This window comes from Monodon monoceros, unplaced genomic scaffold (genome assembly GCF_005190385.1).
Source record: "Monodon monoceros isolate NGI ecotype Baffin Bay Population unplaced genomic scaffold, NGI_Narwhal_1 Super_Scaffold_16, whole genome shotgun sequence".
Taxonomy (NCBI): domain Eukaryota; kingdom Metazoa; phylum Chordata; class Mammalia; order Artiodactyla; family Monodontidae; genus Monodon; species Monodon monoceros.
The window spans coordinates 43,292,597-43,309,515 of record NW_021703772.1 but is presented as its reverse complement, the minus strand read 5'-3'; the positions used below and the strand labels follow the sequence as shown (position 1 = coordinate 43,309,515).

Genomic DNA, 16,919 nt, shown 5'->3' with positions numbered 1-16,919 from the left:
GTAACATTTTGGTTTTAGGCACACGGAGCATGTAGGGTAGAACTGTCTTAGATTTTTTCCTTTAGTCCTTTGCATGTTGCCATATGGGGATGCTGAGTTTTGGTACAGGCAAGATGTCAGTAAAGTTTTTTCTTAAAGTAGCAGTTTCTCATGTAGATGCTAGCTATCATAATACTGATGAATGTTGCTTTATTTTAAAAATCTCGGCTCTTTTTTCCCTGTTGAGTTAAAAATAATTATGTTTGTGTATCCTACAGAAAGCATTACTATTTAAGCAAATATGAATATCACATGAGGCAATTACAAATCTTAGTGCTTAGGAGCTGGCTCTTCCTACCTTAGGTCTGCCATTAAAAGACTGAATAACTGGGCAAATTAGGATAAACCTTAAAGGGGCTAGAACATTGTTCACATTTAAATCTTTCTGTGTCATCAGGTTATCCCTTTGGAAGAAATATTTCAGATCTGTATGAAATACCAGATGACACAGAATATCTTAGAGGTCAACTGTACTACTAAAAATAATGTGAGCCTAAATTTTCAGAATTTAGTTTTTCCTTCCTTTTAGCTATGCTCCATTGAAGTAACATGTGAATCAGCTAGTGTGATGGCGGCAACACTGGCTAATGGTGGCTTCTGCCCAATTACTGGGGAAAGAGTACTGAGTCCTGAAGCAGTTCGAAATACACTCAGTTTGATGCATTCCTGTGGCATGTATGATTTCTCGGGGCAGTTTGCTTTCCATGTAAGTAATTGTTTAATCTTAATTTCTCTGGCAGGAAACTAGTCTGGACTAGTTCCTTTAAAAATACAGTTTGAACTTTGCTTCTAGAGCTGTACATTAATTTTAGAGAGGCTTGTTTTCAAGGTTAATTTGTTACAGAATTGGTAAGAAATAGAGTTAAGCAGTGTACGACATGTTCTTAAGAACTTGAAGTTTAATTTATAGAACCTTATCACTTTTATTTTTAAGGCATTTCACTGTACAGGCTTAGTACAGACTTTACTTTTAGTTGCTAATGTTTAATATTATGGTGATTACATACCTCAGGAATTCTTTAAGTTCAGAAGGAGTGCATAACTGTGATGTTTAACATCTTTGGTTACAGCCATAGGTGTTTTAAAGGACTTAAAGTATATTAAAGTTAAAACTTAACAAAAATACACTCCTTTAAGCTCTGTTGTGCATTTGCCACTTGTGAAATGTTATAGACTTTTCTTGTTTCATTCTATGTCTAGTCTAGTCATAATGCCCTAAAAATTTATTTTGAAAATTTTAAAAATAGAAAAATAGATGCATTTAAAGTTAGAGAAAGACCAATATCATATGATATCACTTATGTGTGGAATCTAAAAGAAAAATGATACAAATGAAATTATATACAGAACAGAAATAGATCCACAGACATAGAAAACAAACTTATGGTTACCAAAGGGGAAGGGGGTGAGGCATAAATTAAGAGTTTGGGATTAACATATACACACTACTATATATAAAAGAGAAAGCCAGCAGGACCTACTGTATACCACAGGGAACTCTGCTCAATATTTTGTAATAACATATAAGGGAAAAGAATCTAAAAAAATATATATATATATATATATGTATGTATAACTGAATCACTTTGCTGTATACCTGAAATTAACACATTGTAAATTAACTATACTTCAATAAAAGTAAATACATAGTTACCTGTTGCTCAACTTCAGTAATTATCAATACATGACCAATCTTGTTTCATCTATATTACACCTACTTCCCCCACCCTTTTCATAGTTCAATATGTAATTCTAAATGATAAGGACTCTAAAAAATACACAGCACCATTGTTATGTATAAAAATCTGAAAAGAATTTTAATCTTTAATATCATCAAAATATTTAGTCAATAATGGAAAAGAATATGAAAAAGAATATATGTATAATTGAATCACTTTGCTGTACAGCAGAAAATAACGTTGTAAATCAACTGTACTTCAATAAAATACATTTTAAAAAATATTTAGTCAATATTCAGATTATCTGGATTATCTTAATTATTATTTTACAATTTGTTTCACTTGGATTACAAATAAGGGCCATACATTGTGGTTGTTATTTTTTAAATCTTTAGCCTCCCCCTTAACCTCTTTTTTCTTGTTATTTTGGTTGAAAAAACTAGGTCATTTTTTCCTGTAAAGTTTCTTAGAGTTTGGTTTGCTTATTATATACCTTCCTTTGTCCGTGGTATTCCCTGTAAATTGGTAGGTCCCATTCAGGTGATTATCTTGTTTTGTTACTTTTGTGCAAGATTACTTCTAGTAAAAGGTCTGAATGGTTAGTTAGCCATTAATGAACACTTCCCTGATGACATTAATTTTGTCTTTTATCATAATTGTCAAATTTTATATAATGTAAGCTTAAATGTTTTGAAGAGGATTAATTTGAATTAGTACCATATTATCTCTATTCTTTAGAATTTCTCTGCCAGTATACAATAGAGAATCTTCTAAGAAGAGATAATTTCTCATTGTTTTAGTCATAAAATATTTTTTGAAAATCACTTCATACTTAAAAGCAATACATGTTTATTATAAAACAATATGAAAATATAGTCAAAAAGAATAAAATAAAAATGTGCATAGCCCCACAATTTAGATGTAATCTACTTTAATCCCTTAGAGTATATCTTTCAAATATTTTCCTATATTTAAATATATCCCAACTGTTTTATAACTCTTTTCATTTACTATATTATAAACATGTTGATAAATACATATCTACATTTTTAATGTTGGAATTCTATATGGATATATATACCATAATATTTTAACCAGTTCCCTTATTGTTGGACATAACTTTTCTTATTTTAAAATGTTAACATGAATGTCCATTTTTTTCAAATTATTTTCAGGTTGGTCTTCCTGCAAAATCTGGAGTTGCTGGGGGCATTCTTTTAGTTGTCCCCAATGTCATGGGCATGATGTGCTGGTCTCCTCCCCTGGACAAGATGGGCAACAGTGTTAAGGGAATTCACTTCTGTCACGTAAGCATATTTCCTTAATGAAAATAATGATCATATAAGTTGAGCCATCTGATGATTCTACTTTTTTACTCTTTTCCAGAGTTTATTGATTGTTGGCACTCTCACTACCAGTCTGTCAGTTACTCAGTAGCCATGGACATGTTCATAAAGGAGCTTTAAATTGCCTCCACCACACAGCTCCCATATAATCATCGTCACTAATTACAAATTACATTTGTTTGATGCTCATATTTTAATTTTCATGGTTATAATTAGTTTTCAGTTTCCAAAAGCTCAGCAAAAGATGCTAAACTTGGAGAAGTCATTTAAATTCCAACATAAATGAAAGATTATTATAGTTTACACTGTCATCTTTAATCGGCATGGTTGAATATCTTTATCCATAAACTACCTTTAAAAGTCTTTTTTTTTTTTGAGGACATAAGTACTGCAATTTAAAATTATTACTACTCTTAACTAGTTCAGTTTTTTTTTAAATTTTATTTTTATTCATTTTTTATTTTTGGCTGCTTTTGGTTCTTCGTTGCTGCACGCAGGCTTTTCTCTGGTTGCGACGAGCAGGGGCTACTCTTCGTTGTAGTGTGCAGGCGTCTCATTGCAGTGGCTTCTCTTATTGTGGAGCATGGGCTCTAGGCACATGGACTTAAGTAGTTGTAGCTCACGGCCTTCAGTAGTTGTGGCTCGTGGGCCCTAGAGCGCACGCTCAGTAGTTGTGGCGCACGGGCTTAGTTGTTCTGCAGCATGTGGGATCTTCCGGGACCAGGGCTTGAAACCGTGCCTCCTGCATTGACAGGCGGATTCTTAACCACTGCGCCACCAGGGAAGCCCCTAGTTCAGTATTTTTTGTTGTTACCCAAGTCTTGCTAATATTTTATCTTCTGGTTTTATTTACATGTTCTACTTCCTATAGTCTGCACTAAGTATAATTTTTTCTGCAGCCTTTCTCAATTAAAATTCCAATTTATTTTTCAGTTTTACATATTTTACAAAAACTAGAGAGTGACATTGGATTCCTTATAGATTATAACCAGAATATTTCTTTATATTTTTGTGCAGCTTTATAGTTATTTGATAGAAAAATTATTTCATGTGGCCTATTATTATAATGCCCATTTTACAGGAAACGGCAGTTAAACAATTTGAGTGGCGGAGCCCTAGGGTCAGGCTAGTAAGCAGTGTTTTCAAAATCTGTAACCCACGTCTTCTTATTCTAATTTCAGTTCTCTTCTTGACACATCATGCTGCTTTATTAACATGCAGTGGTCCTTTCCATGAGATAGTAGTTAAGTTGGACAGTATTAGTGTAATTTATTAAAATGTGAAAAAACAATAGCCAATGACTAGCCAGTTTCTTATACCTGTTTTGTTTAATTATAGGATCTTGTTTCTCTGTGTAATTTCCATAACTATGATAATTTGAGACACTTTGCAAAAAAACTTGATCCTCGAAGAGAAGGTGGTGATCAAAGGGTAAGCAAAATTCTTATTTAGATTATTATGTAATTTTTTTTAAGAGAGAGAAAATGAGGTTCACCAGTTTAAGTAAAACTTAGTTTGTTAGTGGCCTCATATCTTTACTAATAACAAATGAGTGTAAAAAAATTGTTGACATTATCATCCTGGACCAATAGTACATAGATATTAAATATTACTGTTTTATTTAAATTGGAACTGGTTAGCCTAGGAGCAGGGGTTTCTCCCTCCCCCCATTTTTCTGCTATTTTAAGCAATATTTTAAAAAATTGGTTCTGTTAAAAGAAGACAAATTGGAAAGTGCTACATGCTATAAAGAGAAAGCCTGTTTTTACTCTTAATATTTGTCATAGTCTTAAATTGAAGTTTATTTTGATGTGGATGGATATGTAAATGGGAAAGGATTATAGTATTAGTGAGAGACCTGACAAAGCTTCATAGTAAGTTTTATATAGGTCACCATAGATGAAGTATTTTTCTGTAGAGATGCAATATTTAAGGCAATATTCCTGACACTGTTAGTTGAAGGTAACATTTGTTATCAGTGTGTTTGGCTTCATATTTTTGCACATATATACTCCTTTTTAAAGGAGTCAGAGCTCACATTCCAGGAACAAGATTTTTTTTTGTCTTTGTTGTTGTTCACTGCACTAAAGGACTTGTTTTGAATTTAAATTTCTTTGCATCCCAAATGGAAAATGTTTAGAGTAAAATTATCTAACTAGACTTGAAGCTAATATGTATGAAGCACTTATAAGTAGAAAAAAATTTTAACACTTACTAAGTAAATTTTCCTATCGTTAGTTCCAATCAAAGTAACTTCTAATAATATATGAGAATTATGCAAAGCCGACAGAATAGAAACTTCCATGGGCATCAACATGAGTAACATGGAGCAAAACATCAGATGGTGGTGGGTGAAAATGTTAACAGATTTTAATAACATTCATTGAAAAATACCGTTTTATAGCTTGGACCTTTCTTCACTCAAGTGCACTAATAAATTATGTATGTTGCTTGAACAACTAGCATTCCTTTGGACCATTGGACTATGAAAGTCTCCAACAAGAACTTGCTTTAAAAGAGACAGTATGGAAAAAAGTGTCACCTGAGTCAAATGAGGACATCTCTACAACTGTAGTATATAGAATGGAAAGTCTGGGAGAGAAAAGCTAAAGAAATGGGTTCTAGTTTCAGAATGTTCTTCATTTAACCTTTCAAACATCTTTAGTTTTCTGGCATACTATATTTATTTGAATTTTTTGTGTTCTCAACCTTGGGTGCTGGAGCCATAAAGCTTTTTTTCTTTTAATTTTTGTGTAAAGTTAATAGATTAAAAAGTGGATTTGTCAGTCTTTTAAAAAGTATTTATAAGTAAATAAAGCAAATTTGCTTTATTTTAAAAAAATGAAAGGAGAAATTTCTTAAAAATTTTTCTTGGTGTAATTAAAATTTTAACTATGTATGCAGTAAGATAATCCCATTTTAACATAGTAACAAATTTGTAATTTTTTGGTTCTGAAACCCACACACTGAACTCATAAATTTCATCCATTTTGTTTTTTCCAGTTTTAAAACTGACATGATGTCTCTAGTAGCAATAGAGCTAAATACAAAAATAAAAAGACTTAATAATAAATTCCAAATTATTTAATATAGCAGTAGATTATAAAATTAGCTTAAGATATTATGCTATTTTTAGTAATAGATTGGCTTTAACTTTTTTCGGCTTTAAAGTTTTAAAAATTTATTTAAAATTTTATCAAACACTTTAAAATGTCTTTGCGTTTTCACTTTGCAACTCCTTTGTTCTGTCAGAATTGTCATGTACAGGAGTGTCTTATGTTATTAAAGCATTCCAGCCAAAGAATTTCAGATGTAATATGACATGTTTCATTGTTAAAAAGCTATAATGGTTACTCAGAAGGAGCAACAGGGAGTGTCTTCAAGTGAAATGTTTACCTGAACAATTTTATTTTCGTGATATCCACGTAACTTTTTCCATGTTATATTTAAATATGAATAGTGAATCTTGGTTTTTAGCTTTTAATAATTTCACAAATGCTAATGAATCTTCTATGATAAATTATAATAACATCTCATAAAGCTTGTTTTATTTGAATTCTTGTAGAGTATTTAGGAAATGAATTCAGTCTGAAGGTAGTTAGTATGCTACTAAAATGCCTGTTAGATCTGAATCCTTTTGTTTGGTTATATAAATGCAATATTGAGAATCAAAACTTGTTTTTAAGAAAAGGACTATAGTTTCTACACAACCTAATTTCAAATAATTCACAATGTTTAAAGTCAGTCTTGGCAAAGTGATTGTAAAATTGTGTAGGACCTATTCACACTTCTTCCTTCCTCTGTATACTTCTCTGGTTCTCCCCACAGTTCTCCCACAGCTTCAAGATTTTGGAGGGCAGGGGTGAGGTCAGAAGGAGAACTTGGTAGTTTCTTAGTATCATGGCATACACGTGGTAGGGTAAAGTCTATAAAAGTAATTGTAGTGTACCAAAAAGTTTTTTCCTGGATGATTTAGATGCTAGTGCAAATACAGATATAGAAAGTCTTGATTATATGAGTTTGGGAACTATGATATTAGGAAAAGAAGTTCCTTTCCAAACTTGGTCAAAAGTCTTTTGGCCTAACTGAAGTATTAAACATATATTTAAATAATTATACGTTAGGTTTTAGAGGATATTACCAAGGATTTTATGGCTAATTCAGTGTTCCTCTGATGTACAGATGCATATCCTAACTGGATGCTTCTGGTTTGGCCATTTATGTGAGAATGGTGTGGCTGAAGGCCTTACCTCTGCTACACCTTTGAACAGTGTCATTCGAATTAGTTTCACAGAGCTATTGTGCTTTGGGGAACTGAATGTCTAAATTTATAGTTTGCGAAACAGGCTTTATTTTTTTCCCCCCTGTGCTCTAATTGTTATATTTTACTGTTTCATTTGGAGGTAGGTTTTACTTTATAAAATGGAAACTTAATGTTTCATATTGTGTCCATATTTGTATAGATTTCAAAATTATGTTAATTTGTGCCACTTACTATGTTTGTAAGGCTTAAATACACACTTACCAATGGAGTAGGGTTACCTAAGCTACTTTGTTTATAGAATCTTGTTAAGGATGAGCATCCAGAAATTTTTGTAGGAAGGTATAAAAATGGAAGAAGAGGGAAGATATTGTGAATAGGCCCCCAAACTTTATTTAAAAAAAAAAAAAAAAGGAAAACCTTTGCCGGATTGAAAGACATTATTTTGATTCTTTCAGTATTTTAAATACCTTTTCAAATAAAATTCTTGTAAAGTACCCAGTATTTTTGGATTTAATGTTTTTTGCCATTACTGATTCTTGATATTCAAGCATTTTGAAGTTAGCATATTTGTTTTTCTTTTTTTTCCATCATTAACATTTCATTTGAAATGCATATCCTTTCTGAAATACTTTATTTTTAGCATAAATGTTGTGCATTTTATCTTAGTGTTTGGATTAAACCATTTGTGTTATTTAGCTTTCTTTTATTTGCTTTGTATATTAATGTACCTTTTATTTTCCAGTATACCTACTTTTTGTATTGTACAATAAATTTATTTTAAGCTGATTTTATTGTTTTTTTTTATGAAAGCAACTTCAGCATTTTAAGTACAGTAGTTGGAATTTTAACTTAAAAAGTCATCCTTTATGAAGATATTAAAATGCTTTATATTTTTAGCTAATTCTGAGGCTGCTGTGAAGAGAAAGTGTAGAAATACTCAAGGGCTTCATTTGATTTTTTTTTTTTAAGGCAGTATAGCGTTGGTGGGTTTTTTTTTCTTGCAGGGAGGACGTTTTTCTATTGGTTGTACTAGAAGTATTTGAATAAAGACTTTTCTCCCAATTTTTTTTTTTTTTTTTTCCATTTGACAACTTAAAAAAAAAAAACCCACTACCCCATTTGCAGGTTCTTTCTGCTTTCTGAGGAAGAATATCAGTGATTCACTATGTAATTGTTGTTTTACCTATTGTCCAGAGTAGGGATAACATGTTGCTAAAATCAAATGAAGAGTATTATTGCTTTAGAATAGAACTGTCAGTCTCAGTAGAATGTATATTGAGTAGAATAACTGTAATATTAAAATTCACCCTAACTACTTTTTAAGGAATTTAACTTTCAGAAGGAACTTAGTATATTTACACAGCATGATCCAAATTATAATGAGGTTACATGCATTGTAGATCAAATACAATACTTTAAATTTTTGTTTGATGAAATCTTCCATTCATATCCAGAGAAGACATCCCAAATATAGAAGTTTTAAAAACTCTTTGAAGGGGAAATACTGTTGTTTACAGGAATTTGTATTTATCTGTGGGCTTTTTTCATAAAGTTCTTTTGGGATTAGTAAATAGGCAGTTCCATTGGCATGGTATATTCAATATGTAAGTTTGTGATCACTTGCTATTAAAGATACATTTGGCGTTGTTTTTGTTGTTGATGTTTTTAATCCATTTGAAACAGAGAGGTAACTCAGAGCTTGATCTGACAGTGTAGTTTCATAGGCATGTACGTATGTGGAAAGAACCACTGATATAGACTGATATTGTCAGTCGGTATCTTGATAATTTATATACAATGTATGTGTTTATGTGTATATCTAATAGATGTCTATCTATCTTTATATTTATCTATGTCCATTATCCATAGCCTAAAAATCAGCAGCAATTATTTTTACATAGTATGTCACGTGTAAATGGTTCATCGATCTATTCCAGGTTTTGTCGTAAGAGAACTTCGAACATTTTTGCTGCCCCGGAATTTATAAAATATAACATATTTTACTTGTTCAATTTACCTTTAAAGATTTGTGGTTTCTGTTTTGCTCCCATTCACTACTAGCACTGTCAGAGTAGAATAATGATATTGGAGAACTCCACAAAAGGGAAAGCAAGAACATCAGATTTCATGTGGAAGCTGACTTTAAAGTAGTGTCCAGAATTATTATATTGAAGGATTATATTCAACTTAAAATAATGTACTTCTTAGTTTGAACAGTTTACTTTATGGAATAGTTTTATTCTAAAAATTGTGCACAATTTTTGGTTTTAAGAGTCTCCGCTATTCATTTGTAAAAATTTGTTTTTCTCCATGATGGTCTTGAAAATGCTAGAATGCATTTTTTTTTTTAAGTAACATGCTTTCTGTTCAGTTCCTTCTTTACCATTTTATATTAAATACAATATTTAATTAAAACCAGATGTTGGAAATGGGGCTTGTTATGATTCATCATGGCTCATCCCTCAAATATTTACACACATTTATTCAGGTTACTTTAGTCCATTCACTGTCATGAAATTCAAGGCCAAAATTATACATGAACATACATTCAAGTATATCATTCATCCACATTTATTTCAGATTGTAACACAGTTAATACATTTGTTTTCTACACTGTTTAGAAATGGAAGGAATTTAACTGGACTAGGAGAGATTCTTTTTTTCCTCTTCTCCCTCTTTCTGACCCAGTAGTAGTTTATTAATGTGAATACCATACAATGCACATTGAAGAAATTTAGAAATTACACTGTCTTAGTCTGGACTTTTTGCTTTTAAAACTACTATAAGGTCATCTAGGGCAAAAATCTATCCAATATAAAAGAGAGCTGGCAAAACTTGACTTTTTTAGAGTCCTTAACTACTTAAAGGTACTTTTTTTTTAAATTGTTAAATAGACTGATAAATCTTTATTTAATGAACTGATTTTATTACTGCGGTTTTAAAACATTCCTTTCTAAATTTATATTGTGAGCATACGAAAGGAAGGAAATTTATTTTAAGGTTGACTTAATTAACCTTACCTGTTTTGTAGATTGTAGATCTGTTAGTAATTTTAATAAGTTGTAGCTATAGAGATTTTTAAGATGTGTAAAACCAGCACTGATCAAAACTTTTATAATGGCTTCCTGATCCATTGACCTTTAATTAAAATGAATAGGCTACTAATTAGCACTTAGCACATTGCTTTTCTGGTGGCGTCCGTGGTATTTTTGGCATAAATTACAAAACACTTCTTATTGGGAACTGTTATGTTTTGGTTAAATAAAGAAGTGATGATCTTTGATTCCAAGTGCTTTGATGAACTCTGTAAGCAGTCCAGTATGGAGGCTCATAGAAAAGAGTAATAAAATGACAGATTCTGGCAGTTGATCTCATAACACTGTTATTATTATTAGACTTCTAACTCTAAATTTCAACTAATTCGAAAATATTTTAGTTAAAATCTCAGTGGTAGAGAACAATTTGGTATACTTATTTTTAGGCCAAATTTTATATCTGAGGACCTGATTTTTCTGGATATAGTATTATAAAAAATAATGATTTTTATTTTATCAAGTATTTACCTTGCTGAAATGTTTTCAGTCCTAATGTATCAGATGATTAAAATTATCTATTTGGAGGGCTTAGCTTTTAAAAGGACAAATTCTTACCTGAGACAGTTTTAAATGTCTGTTTCATATTATATTTCTGGTGATTTTTGTTTACATAATGAAAATCTCTTTGGCCTAGCAATTCCACTTGGAACCCTTAGTTATAATTTTAATTCATATCCTGTAAACAGTTGAAGAATTTTTTTTATTTTTAAAACATAGTTTATGCTTTCTAGATATTTGATGTTCTTTCATTTACCGTAATCTTGTAATTTATTAGAATCACATGGTTGAGCTGGAAAGTAATCTTAAAGGTTATCTGGTGCAAACTCCCATTCCTCCCAGCCCTCTTTTCCAGGTAGCACCTTGCTTTCTCAATTAATGTATTTACTTTTATTTTCTCTTTTTTGATGGGGTTGGTTTATGTTTTTTGGGACAGTTATTTGTTGGTTGTTTATTTTTATTGAGAAGCATAACTAGCAGTACTGGTTAATATGACTGTAAGTTATTTGGCAAACTGATTGTCCCATCAGTGTTTATTAAAACTACTTAATTGTATTTTTCTAGTATATAGTTATATGCCATGTTTATAAAGACTAGTAAAGTTAGAAGTGAATGTCACAATTATACAGTAGTTCTAAAAATAAAACATTACCCCAGAACCTTTGAAAGAAAGTAAAGAGTAGCAGAAATGTGACTCTAAAAATAAATGTTGCACCACTGGCTTTTTAAATTAAATTCCTTTAGGATTAGGCTAAATATATAAGTAGAAAGATTTTAAGTAACCAAAAGATTATTGGAGTTCTAAACAAATGTTTTCTGGAAAAAAAAATTTTTTTTTTTTTTTTTCTTTTTAGGTTGTCTTTTTTTCCCAGCACATTGTTTTTATTTTAGATGTTTGGATCTTTGAGTGGCTTCAGAATAAGGCTCTGTATTTGTCTATTACTCTGTTGTGTGTCTTGTCCTTAGCATCCACCTTTTTCATAGTTCTGGGATTTTTATTTTTTATTCATGAAGTAAATGTATATTGCTGTTCTTGAAATGCATTAATTTTTAAAAGACTTAGTTGACTTAAATGTTAAAACTTAAATATTATTACTCTTTAAAAAAAGTACCAGTTTCTTCTCAGAATTTAAACTTGCCTAGGAAGCTTTTCTCCCCACAAGTTTGTATAGGTGAGAACCTGAACTTTAAGTGACTGGCTCTTGTTCAAATAAGCTCTGCTTGCTTTCACCTTATATCTATTAAAATTAGAATGATGCTGAAATATTAGCATCAGTTATGCAAATATAACTATTCATGTTTGGGCCATTCCATTGTAAGATCCAAATTAAAATGATGATCTTCAGCCTCTTGTTAAACTTTTCCTTAGCTTAGAATTAATAGTTTTCATTATTTTTGTGTATGCCTTTCACGAAACATCGCTAAGGATCATTACAATTCGTCCTTTGAGGGGATAACATAAAACTTAAGTCTTGTTTCCATTTAAAAGAGATTAAATGATGTGATATAAATTATTTATTGAACTCAATCCAAGGTCTGTTTTTTGTTCTTTCTCATAGTCCCTCAAAATTAAAGATCCTAATTGAAAAACTCAAAATCTGTTAATCTTGAGTATTCTTTCTTTTTCACCCTTTCCTATCATAATTAACTTTTGGCTGAAAATGAGGTAACTTTAAAAATTATATCAAAGTTGCTCATAAAATGGCTTTTCATTTTCAAATCTTCACATTGCTGATATGTTCATTTCCAAATCTTTTAATGTTGTTGACATTTGCCACTACTTTTATTTAAAATATTTTTTTTAATCCATAAGTGTTAAAGTGTAAACTTTTTTTCAATATGATATAGCTTATTGTTGGTAATTTATTTTACAATCAACTTTGAATACATGCATCTGTGGGTCCAGGTCTATGCACAAGTTTTATAACTTAAAGAAATGAACTAAATAATATTGTTTCTACTTCGAATTGAAATGAATAAATGCTACATTTTCTGCAAAATGGAACTTCATTTTGACATCCTTTGAAGTTGCAGGACAAGTGATTTTGTTAAAATTTTTGTGGTGACTAAATACTATTAACCCTCTTTAATCATACCAATAAAATATTTCTGCCTTAATGTTTCCTCTTTTTACCCAAAAGAGAAACTTTAGAGAATGGTTTTCGGGAGGAGGGAAGTAGAGCTTAACTTTCTATTACCTGTTTGTGAAGTGTTTCAACTAAAATATGCTGTTACAACAGTCATTGTATGACATTTTTTCTTTTTCACCTAAAGGAGAAACAAAGGAGAAAAAACGAATTGCTGTGTTTTTAGCCAAGTAATAAAAACTGGAGAAGCTTTAATTTTTATTTTGTCTCTGTTGTGCAATTTTATTTTACATCCACCATATATGTCTGTCACAGAACCATCACTGTTGTTTATTTGGTATCCCTTATATGTTGGGCGTTGTCATGTAATGATCTACTTACTGGCATGTTAGTACATTTACCTTGTACATGTGGGGCTTTTGGATAGAGAGCTGCTGCTGTTTGCATATTGTGTTTTACAGTTTTTGCTTTGTGAAAGTTCTTATTCATTGCCATTGCAAGGTTTAGAATTTTGCGTTAGTTAAGAATTAGGGATCTTCTGCAGAAGTTTTTAATAGATTGAAACTTTTGGTTTACCTAGTATTTTTTGGACTTATATAGCATCAATGAGTGCTGGCATTTGGGCATAGGATCTGAGTGGGTAGCCTGATGTGATACACTGTGGGCATGAATTTCTGAGTTTTGTTTTGCTTTTCTTTTTATTTTTCTATTTACACACACACACACACACACACACACACACAGTGTTCAGGCAGTATGTTATGTGCTGGAGATGCTGCTCTAAGAGGCAAGGTTCCTCCCCCTGTGATGGTTACAATCTGTAGAAACAGGGAGGCTGCCTCAATTCTCTAACTCTAGGATTGACGGGGCTGAGTTTTCTGTGCCATATACCAGCAAGCATATTAAATAACACTGGCATCTAAACATCCTTGGGACTCCTAGATAAAATTTCAATTCCATCAATTGTATGTTTGGCTCACTTAATTCCACTCAGCTAAAGGTTCAGAAATATGCCATTCTTTAGTATTATATTGGCACAAATTTGTTACCCCGTGCCAACTCAATACGGTAAATCAGTGAGTTACTTTTTTTCATTTCTTATCTAGAAAACTTTAGAATATAAAGCTTGAAAAAAAAAAGCCAGGTGTTTGATAACTAAGCAATCCCTAGGAGGTTGAAGGGATAAAATGAAGGGTGGTAACCAAAGAGTCTTTAAATATGTACCAAGAGAAAAAAAAATAGCCAACATTTTTATATCACTGTCAGCTTTTCTTCAGTAAGTAACAATAATAGACACTGACTTGTCTGTAGATGTACGTAATGCCAAGTGAGTCTGACATAAAGTTTTAAGGCTCAAGTCTAATATTGATAAAGGAAATTTTGTACAGTGAATCTACCACTGATTTTTCACTATAATTCTTAAAATTTCAAAGATTTCCAATTTGGTAAGTTAGTAAAGTTCACCCTCCAGGGCTTCCCTGGTGGCGCAGTGGTTGAGAGTCCGCCTGCCGATGCAGGGGACACGGGTTCGTGCCCCGGTCCGGGAAGATCCCACACATGCCGCAGAGCGGCTGGGCCCGTGTGCCATGGCCGCTGAGCCTGTGCGTCCAGAGCCTCTGCCCCGCAACGGGAGGCCACAACAGTGAGCGGCCCGCGTACCAAAAAAAAAAAAAAAAAATCACTCTTCAAATCCTGACATTTAAAGTACAATTATCTGTTCACCCACTCCTACCAAATAGATGACTAAATATAAGCCTAAGAGTCTATAAACACATGCATTTTTTTTGTTTTTGTTTGTGGTACGCGGGCCTCTCACTGTTGTGGCCTCTCCCGTTGTGGAGCACAGGCTCCAGACGCGCAGGCTCAGTGGCCATGGCCCACGGGCACAGCCGCTCCGCAGCATGTGGGATCTTCCTGGACTGGGGCACGAACCCATGTTCCCTGCATCGGCAGGCAGACTCTCGACCACTGCGCCACCAGGGAAGCCCAAACTTTTTTTTTTTAAAGCTCACTTTAAAACCATCTCATTAAGCTGCATGTTGACTGTAGATCTTCAGCAGAAAGGAGAAAAGAGAAAGGACTGGTTCAGACTATGAAGTAATAATGTGCCACCCTCCTGATTAGAAAACTACAATTAGCTTTCTTCATTAAGTATTTGCTCGCTGCTGGACCAAATGCACGAAAACAAACAGGTTTTATAGGACTTGGGGCCAAATCCAGTGACCGTGTTGTAATTTATTTTGCCCTAGATGCAAGGAAAAGGGAGGAAGGCAGTACTACTAGAGAGGTTAAAAAGTGTTTTACAAATAACGTGCAAAATAGGTGCAGAAGTTTATTCATTTGTTCATTTACCTTTATGCAGCAATTTGGAGCACCTCCTACAAGACAGGAACTACTCTATGTTCTGGGCAAGATCACATGAGACATGATCTCATAGACCATAAATACCAGGAGTCAATACAGAAAATAACAGCCTAGATAAGTAACTACATAAGATAATTTCAAATAGTGTTATATCTACAAAAAATGAACTTATGTCACTGTTCTATCTTAATAATTTTGAAATCTCATACTTTGTTAAGCAGGCACCCCCAAAAAAGGCTAACTTAGGTACTTCAGTCTGTATCATTACATAGTTAATTGTGGAACCAAGAAAAAGCCTTCTTTAGCTGGATTCTTGGAGTTAATGGCCACCTGGACCACCTGACAGAATAGTGTTTATCTTTTTGGAATGTTAAAATTACAAATTTTTTTAAGTATAGGAAACAATAAAGAACTTCTTTAAGAACTGATACTGGTGATAATGGCCCATTTGCAAAGTTTCTACCTAATTCTGAGTAGGCTCTTCAATGCTCTAGAAGTCGGTTTGGTGGCTCTTCACCCATTTTCCCCACCCTCCACTCCTACCTCTTACAGCCACCAATCTGTCCTCTGTATCTATGAGCTTGATTTTTTGTTTTTAGATTCCAAATATGAGAGAGATCATACAGTATTTGTCTTTCTCTGTGTGCCTTACTTCATGTGGTACAATGCCCTTGAAGTCCATCCATGTTGTCTTAAATGGCAAGATTTCGTTCTTTTTTATGGCTCAGTAATATTCCTGTGTGTCTCACAACTTTTTATCCGCTCATCCATTGATGGGCACTTTGTTTCTGTATGTTGACTATTATAAATAATGCTGCAGTGAAAATGGGGGTGCATATATCTTTTCAAGTTAGTGTTTTCATTTTCTTCAGTAAATGCCTAGAAATGGAATTGCCGGATCATATGGTAGTTCTGTTTTTAATCTTTTGAGTAACCTCCATACTGTTTTCCATAGTGCTGCACCAATTTACATTCCCACCAACGGTGTACAAGGGTTCCCTTTTCTCTGCATCCTCGCCAACACCTGTTGTTTCTAGTCTTTTTGATAATAACCATTCTAACAGGTGTGATATTTCACTGTGGTTTTGATTTACATTTCCCCGATAATGATGTAGAGCATATTTTCATGTACCTGTTGGCCGTCTGAATGTCTTTGGAAAAATGTTTATTTATATCTCATTCTTTAATTGGACTATTTATTGTGTTGCTGAGTTGTATGAATTCTTTACATATTTTGGATATTAGCCCCTTATCAGACCTATGATTTGCAAATATTTTCTCCTATTAAGTAGGTTGCCTTTTCATTTTGTTGATGGTTTCCTTTGCTGTGTAGAAGCTTTTTAGTTTGATATAGTCCTGCTTGTTTATTTTTGTTTTTGCTTTTGGTGTCAGATTCAAAAATATCATGACAAGACCTGTGTCAAGGAGCTTACTGCTTATGTTTTTTCTAGGAGTTTTATGATTTTAGGTCTTAGGTTCAAGTTTTTTAATCCATTTTTAGTTAATTTTTGTGTATAGTGTATGATAGTGGTCATTCTTTTGCATGT

At 32.5% G+C, this 16,919-nt stretch overlaps 1 protein-coding gene across 5 annotated transcripts in view; it reads left to right on the top strand.

The window, feature by feature from the left end:
- GLS (glutaminase) overlaps positions 1-16,919 on the top strand; it is an 81,839-nt gene that overhangs the window by 42,673 nt on the left and 22,247 nt on the right. For 3 of the 5 annotated variants that reach the window (XM_029225113.1, XM_029225117.1, XM_029225118.1), the window contains 3 exons: positions 569-745; positions 2,894-3,025; positions 4,403-4,495. In XM_029225113.1, the coding sequence (XP_029080946.1) occupies positions 569-745; positions 2,894-3,025; positions 4,403-4,495 (402 nt within the window). Of the gene's footprint in view, positions 1-568; positions 746-2,893; positions 3,026-4,402; positions 4,496-5,468; positions 7,764-16,919 lie in introns of those variants that run through there. The other 2 variants (XM_029225114.1, XM_029225115.1) reach the window with 2 other exon arrangements.